This window comes from Mirounga leonina, unplaced genomic scaffold, assembly GCF_011800145.1.
Source record: "Mirounga leonina isolate KUSES-001 unplaced genomic scaffold, KU_Mleo_1.0 Mir_122738, whole genome shotgun sequence".
NCBI lineage: Eukaryota > Metazoa > Chordata > Mammalia > Carnivora > Phocidae > Mirounga > Mirounga leonina.
In genome coordinates this window covers 5,686-13,089 of record NW_023270296.1, presented here as the reverse complement: position 1 = coordinate 13,089, position 7,404 = coordinate 5,686, and the positions used below count along the sequence as shown (strand labels likewise).

The 7,404-nt window shown below is 47.4% G+C and overlaps 1 protein-coding gene across 1 annotated transcript; it reads right to left on the bottom strand.

Moving 5' to 3' along the window:
* Window positions 1-97: 97 nt before the first annotated feature.
* LOC118007383 (myeloid cell nuclear differentiation antigen-like) lies at window positions 98-2,529 on the bottom strand (the record flags this gene model as incomplete). Its single annotated transcript, XM_035000433.1, has 3 exons — window positions 2,224-2,529; window positions 1,180-1,316; window positions 98-698 (listed from the first exon to the last, which is right to left on the bottom strand). Coding segments are annotated over exons 1-3 (1,003 nt in total), but the record flags the coding sequence as incomplete, so codon positions are not given.
* Window positions 2,530-7,404: the final 4,875 nt, after the last annotated feature.

The following is a 7,404-nucleotide window of genomic DNA, read 5'->3' as shown; positions in this document are numbered from 1 at the left end:
GAGGGTTCTCAGTGTGTCTGGGGCCCCGGTGCGGGTCCAGCTCACGTCGCGTCTGTGCAACACAGCGCTGTTAGTGGCTGCCAAGTCCCGATCCTACTTGGCTCGCAGAGGACAGTGCCTGGAACCACTAGCCACAGCATTTCTCTGACGGAAGAAAGGAGGGCAGGTGTGTTCACCTCTAGTCCCCTCTCTGACCGCGGCCTGGTCTGTCGGAGCAGCGGCCGAATCCCGCCAGGAGGGGAGACCACGCCGCGTGGCGGGCAGGGATGGGTGTCGGGGTCCCAGACGTGGAGGGGCGTGGAGCCAAGCCATTCCCCCCCCGCAGGCCAGAGGCACCGGGGACGCGTCTGGCCCGGGGGTCCACACGGCGACCACCGTCGTCCTTGCTGTGGCTGCGGCTTCTCCTCGCGGGGCCACCTTACCCCAGCAAGGGAAGCCCTCTGCCCAAGCGCGCTGCGACGCCTGCCCCCGACGGCAGCGGCGGTCCCCGGGCGCGAGGGCACCCGGCAAGGATGACGCGGCAGCGGTACCTCGGGGAAGGCGGAGAAGAGCGGAGCCGACGACGCGGTCTGCGGCCGCGGAAGGGAGGCGAGAGCGGCGGCCGTGCTGGCTCCGGGCCGGCACACCGCCGGGGTCTGCGGCTGGATGCCCTTGTTCTTTTTTGTCGCAGCCGTTCCTGTGGCGGCGGTCTTTCTTTTCTGAAAGCAGTGGAGGTTCCCGTTAGCGGTGCTGAGCGCGAAGAGAAGCACCAGTCTCGCTCCTGGGCCGCACGCCCTCCCACCGGGACCGTGGGGGCCGGGACACTCCCGGGTGTCCCCGGCTGTCACCTGGAGACAGGCAGCGGGTGACAGCCCGCAGGGGGAGGCGCTCCCGGACGCAGACGCCCCTCTGCTGGGGCCGCGCCGCGCTGGGACGGGGAGAGCTCCAGCCTCCTGAAAACCGGGGTGCGCGGGGGTGCGCGAGCCGCGCTGCCACCCGGCTGCGAACTGGTCTGTATGAAGGAGGCGATGTCATCACGTTTATGTCACCGAAACCTGTTCCACGTTTTTGCCTGGCACGAAGCAGAGGACCGAATGCCTCCATTTGGCAAATGTGCACGGACAGAATACTGACCAAGAAGCAAGTGCCTGGCGAGCTCCTTCCTGGGGCCCGAGGCCTCCTGCCCCTCCCCAGGCTTACCTGAGACGCAGTGGTCCCCTCCGCTCTCTCGCACAGCAGAGCGCTGCTTGTCGTGGGGGCACATGCCGAGGGGCCCACCCTTGCCTGCTGCGGCTTTTTCTTTGGAGTTTCTTCTGTTGTCTTCATTTTCTTTGCAACTGATACAAAAACAAGCAGGACACAATGAGCCCAGAGCTGAAGCCTTGTCAAAGCTGAGTCCTCTCAGCTCCCGCCGCCGATGCACCTACACTCGAGTCTGCCTGTCCTGCCTGAGCCAGCCTGGCCCCGAGGGGACCGACGGCCCCACCACAGGCCGGGACACTGCGTCCTGCTCCTCACTGGTTTCCGAACTCTCTCCGGGCAGTGAGCACATCCTCCCCATCCTCTGGACTCCTATGTGCTGCCATCCCACCCTTTCCCAGCCCTGTTCTCCCATCATCTCCTTAAAAAAAGTCCAAGGTTTTCATGATACTGACTGCTTGGTCATGTTCTTCAAAAGATCTATTAAAATAACAGAAACCAATGAAAGGAAATAGGATACAGATCGGTGAGGTGACAAAATGGCGACATTGGCCTTTGGGTGTTTTAAAATTTTGTTTCAACACGGTGATTTTACCCGGGGCAAGTTGTCCGCCTCTCTGAGAGGCAGGTTTTACGTTAAGCACGCTGTACCTTTGTTACCAGAAGGCAGATGATCATGTGGCAAATAGTGTTAGAATAGGCACATTCATTGGTTAAACGTAATTATTTTAAAATAAGTGATTATTTTGTGATTTTCTAACATTTCCAAAGCACTGGAAGCCTCAGGCTCTCATGGGCTCCTTCTATCTTTCATTCTTTGTCCTCACGCCTAATACAGCCTTCAGCATAGATCAATCAATCAGTCCCCTTCCCAGGAAAGGGGATGCCCAGGGCTGTCAGCTTGTTGGCCCCTGCATCCTGCGTGGTCACCGCTGCGGAGTCACGCACTGGCAAAGGGGTATGCCACCCCACCAAGTGCTCTTCTACTCAATTGGGGGAGGGGGGTCAGGGTGGAGCAGTCAGGTGTGGGATCTTCCTTATTACCTTTCATCTTCTCATTTCTAAGTTGCTTAACAATGTCCTTAAGTGGTGGCATGTCCTTGAATAGGTCTATTAGCTTGTCCACACAGGCAGCCCCTGGGAACTTCCTTTCCATCAGGTCAGCAATCTTGACCTTGTTATATTCTTCTTGCATGTTGGTAGTCAGTCCCAAATCATGGGCCAGTAGGGACTTAACTATGCTAAACTGGTAGTCGTTGATGAGCTCCAGTCCTTTCAGCAGAATAATTCTCTTGTACTCACTCCCCATCTCTCCAGGTATGGCTGAGCCTGCAAGAGAAAAATACCATAGTGTTATACCTTTCTCCAGAAGATTTAAAAGTCCGGCTGTGTCTATGTGAGTGAGTGGCCCATGTCACGGTGTTGTCCTTGAGTGTGTGTGACAAAGAGGAACTTAATTTCCAGGTGTGTCACTGTGGGTTGAGAACTGCTGTATTCGGGACTTCTAAGAAATTCTTTCCTTTTAATAATGATAGTTGAGTTGGGTTGGGGTGGGGGTGGTGGCAGGAGGTCTGGAAAGAGGTCTTGCTGTTGCCCTGTGTGGAGTGTGGGCTGCAGGGGGTCAGAGTCCCCACTCACTCGCTACCTCCTCCCATCCTGTGTTGGGGCTGAGGTCTCTCCCTGGATGTCCACCTGCTGGCTCTGGACTCTGTCACCTCTCACTCCCTGTGACTGTCCTCCCACCGTCGCCCTCCCTGCTGGGTACCTGCCCAGCACGCCTGACTCTTCCCTAGTCAGCCCTTCCCATGTCCTCTCTCCCTGGGGCTCGGGCCATGTTCTCCGTGTCCTCTGTGCCCTGGTCTACCTGCTCTCTCGTGCAGAACCATAGTGGCCCTGATTGGCCACAATTAAGAGTTGCTTGAATTTCCTCCTCCCGGCTAATTTCTCGACTTAGTTCTCTCTCCATAAGCCGTACTTCTAGCAGTCTCAAAATCCTTCGGTAGTTCCCTGTTTTCCTTAGGAAGTACTCCTGGATATTTAGCCCGGCTTTTAGGCCTTGAATAATGTCTCTTCCTGACTTCTCCCCTTTTCCATTTTTCATATTTAGGTTCCAGAAATATGCATTGCATCGTGCTATGTCAGGCTCTCTGCATGGAATGTACTTCCTTCCCCCCGCTTTTTTTGGAAAGGTAAATCTAGAGAATACATGGTCTTCATGAAACTAGTATAATGTAATTCTGCCAAATTATGTACATGTGCAGACGTGTTCAGCCCAAATCCAATCATATTCTTATGTTGGATATTTTTACATAGTATCCTAAACTCTGAATCTAATTCAGCTTATGAAAATCAGTATTTGTGAAAAATGTCACTTTTGTCATTTTTTTTCCTCCCATATCTTCCCCCAGCACATGACTCAGTAAGCAGAAGACGATTGTTAATAGCTTAGACTATGGAATTCAGAAGACTTAGCTCCTAGAATATAATCATGTGACCACATACTTCAACGGGTACAACTCGAATGTAAGTGAGTGATTTGTAAGATGAGATTGAAAGCTGTCCCACAAGAAGACAGAATGGATTCAGAAATAGAAGACAGAAAATGCATGTGAGACCTCTCAGGCCACAGGCCAAAGTGTCCACACCCACATGCAGTTTGTTGTTAAAAGAACAAAATATAAAATGAAAAGGAGAAAATATTGAAAGAAATAATGAGATACACTTCCTGGAATTCAAATAACATGGATATCCTCAGAGGGATTGACCAAGAGTGTGCCAAATAGGAGAGCAAAGGAAAAACCCACATCAGGACATAATGTAGAGGAACTGAAAAATATCCAAAACAGCAAGAAAAATTTGACTTCCAGAGAAAAAGAGTAGATCACTTACAAAGTTTCAAAATCAGATTTTCAACAGCAAAACTGGCATGGAGTACCTTCGTATAGTATTTCACCCAAATTCCCTATCTGCACTACTGAAATCTCCCCAAATTGTGAAAACAAAAGTTATGTGGGTGTGTGTGATTGCGCATGTACGTGTGTGTATCAATCTGATGACAAATTTTGCTAGAAAAATATCTGATGTGAGACCTCAGGAGCCTGTGTAGAATTTTTTTTTTTTTTTTAATTCCACCTTAATGCAAGTTCTCACATGTCTTGCTGATAGGGTTTTGAGCAGCACTGTTGGGGCCTGGAGCTAAGGGCCAAGAAAGAATTCTTGAGACATCTTTGGTGCAAAAAGGTGGTTTTATTAAAGCACAGGGACAGGACCCTGGGCAGAAAGAGCTGCTGCCCTGGGGTTGTGAGGGGTGACCCATTATAGACTTTGGGGCTGTGGGAAGTAAAGATAAGGGAAGTTCGAAAAGGACTTTCATATGCTAAAGAAGATGCACAGGATACTGGAGGCCTAGCTATTGTCAAACTAAGGTTGTTTTTCCCTCTAGCAAAGCAATACCTATACTCTGCCTGCCTCAAGTATCTGTCCATGGGCTGCAAGCTATAAGCACATTTAATTGTATCTCATTGCCTTTTGTCTTTGTTTCCCACATTGCTACACGACCGTGAGTGCCTGTGAGCTGAGTCAGGACTCAGATCTTATTCAGTCATCTATATGATACACGAGATGTGGTGTGTGCATTAGACAGCCTTTCCTAAGTCACTCAAATTCTGAATTTCAAAACTTATGTGAACCCAAATGTTTCAGAGAGGCGTTGGCCAATATAAATTGAAGAAAAAATAATTTTGAAACCAGAATTTTGTATCTAGCTCACATGGCATTGAAATGCAATGTACTACAGATGAATCTCTGGTATTGACCAACACAGTAAACAGATTTGCAACACAAAGACGCCAACGGAGCAGAGTTTTGGAAACAGTATTCCCCTGGAAAATAAAAGAGGACAGGAAAAAAAAGAAAAAAAAACAAAAAAACAAAACCACAACTGCTGACAAAAACGAAAGAGAGAACAAGACCTTGATTGACTCTTTCAATATTTTAAAAATAAATAAAGCCCCAACTGAAGAGAAACAAAACGGGAAGTAGATCAACATGGTGGGGTGGACAGGGAAGAAAGAGGATTTGTGCTTAATGAGCTACTTGCCTGTTAGGAGGGGTTGGAGATATAAATTTAAATTTATTGGCGAAGAAGAAGAAAGCACAGAATAAACACTATAGGTAATTGTTTTAAGTTAGTCAAAATACAGCACTTCACCTAATGTACATAAAAGGGATAAACCCACTAAAAGGCAACATTTCTAAAATGGATTTAAAAAAAAATCTACGTATGTATCATTGACAAAAAGTAACTCAAAGTTTTAAAAAAGATTGTTGCCGAAGTTGTACATGGAAACATTAAAGAGAGCAGACTATCTGTGTCATGTAGCGTTAAAAAGACTTTAAGACAAAGACTTTAATCAGAACTAGAGTTTCACTGCACAATGATTAAAGGTTTACCTTCCAGAAAGTTGCCAACAGTTTTAATTATGTATTTGCTTAATAGTAACAAATATATATTATTTATTATGAGCTTTTGTTATTCATACTATTATGAATAGTGTTATGTAGCATATTTCTCACTATATATTCATACATATATGTTAACAGTTGAGAGAACTACAAGGAAAAATGGACAAAATCATGATTACAGTTTGACTCTAGCATATGTTAGTTACTGAACAAAGCAAGAAAAGAAGCAGAAAATACTTAGAAAAGCTGACCAACACTGCTCAGCTTAAATAAAAAGCTTGATCTAACACTTAGGAAATTCTGAAACTAATATTTAAAATGCTACGTTTCTCTCAAATGGGCATGAAATGTTTGTGTACCAAGCTCTACAGAAAGACTAAAGCATTTTCCACACTGTGGCCACAGATTTGTCTCCAACCACCTCTTTTCTACAAACTCCACCACCGTTTGCCTCAGCCTCTGAGGAGCCCGGGGAGTGTGTCTGCCATGACCTGAAATGCCGGCCCGCCATTCGAGGCAGGGCGGACCCACAGCCCTTAGGGACACGCTAGGGCGCCATGTGTTTGAGTGAGTGTGCCCATGAACCTGAGAAACGCTCTGCTGTGTGTGGGTGTTCTCATGTTTTGTGAAATCGGGATAATACCATAGAATATAGTTTTATGTCCAGATGTGTTTTCTTACTTAGTATCATTGCATAATACTTTTTTCATCCCAACATCCTGTCCCCTATCCCAGCTCCCACCACAGCCGGCAAGTTCCCCGGGCCCCCTCCAGGCTAGAAAGCCAAGGCCCGCTTCTGAATATCAACCATGCTGTGAACACCCACAGAATGAATTTTAAAGCTGGAATCGTCAAAGATACCTATCATCGTCCCATGTGGTGGAAGGATTAGGATGAAGGCACTGAGATTTTCCCTTTTCAGAATACAGTTGATACCGGCCCCACCCCCCATCAAGGAAGTACCCGCATCTCCTCTACAAAAATCCTGACCGGACTCACCTCACCGAAGATTCTCCCCAGTAGTCCAGATCTCGAGATCTTCTTCAGAAATGTAGCAATCAGTGTTTGCTTGGCTTGAGTAGGAAGACAAATCAGTAAAGCTCTCAGAAACTGAACTGCAGGAATACTGCAATCTCCTGAAATGCTAAGAAAATAATTTCTGAGGTTAGAAAATGGCAGTGGTGAGCATCACAGAGTAGCCAGCCCGGCTGCCTGCCTTGACCTCAGCCCCCAGAGGCGGAGATTACGAAACTTGTTCTGAGACTCCTCCCATCCAGGGCTTTAGCTCTGTGTTTCCCTAGTCAGAGGAGCTGAACAGCTTTCTCATACGCATCTTAGACACAATGAAAAATCAGAGCTAAATTATCACTTATTTTATTTTATTTTTACAAATGTTTGAAAGGAGTTACAACGTTAGAACTTTCTAAACAGCAGACTTCAGTGTGGGTTGGTAGATGCCAGAGCCCCTTAAGTGAGGCTCCCAGACCGTGAAGGAAGAGTGAGTCACCAACCCCAACTTCCTCCCTTTCTGTTCACATAGCAACCAAGGCAGGAGGAGATCTTGCGGGATTGTTCGTGGGTAAACACAAGTGACTAATAGGCTCATATCATTACAGCAATAACTCCTTCAAATTCTGGCAGAGCAGGAAGCTTCTAGAAGAGTTAAGGGCCCAATGAATACTTTGTCTACAATGTTTTTTCTGTATCTTACAACGGACACCATTTGGAGAACTGTAACCCTGAGACATCAAATAAATGGAG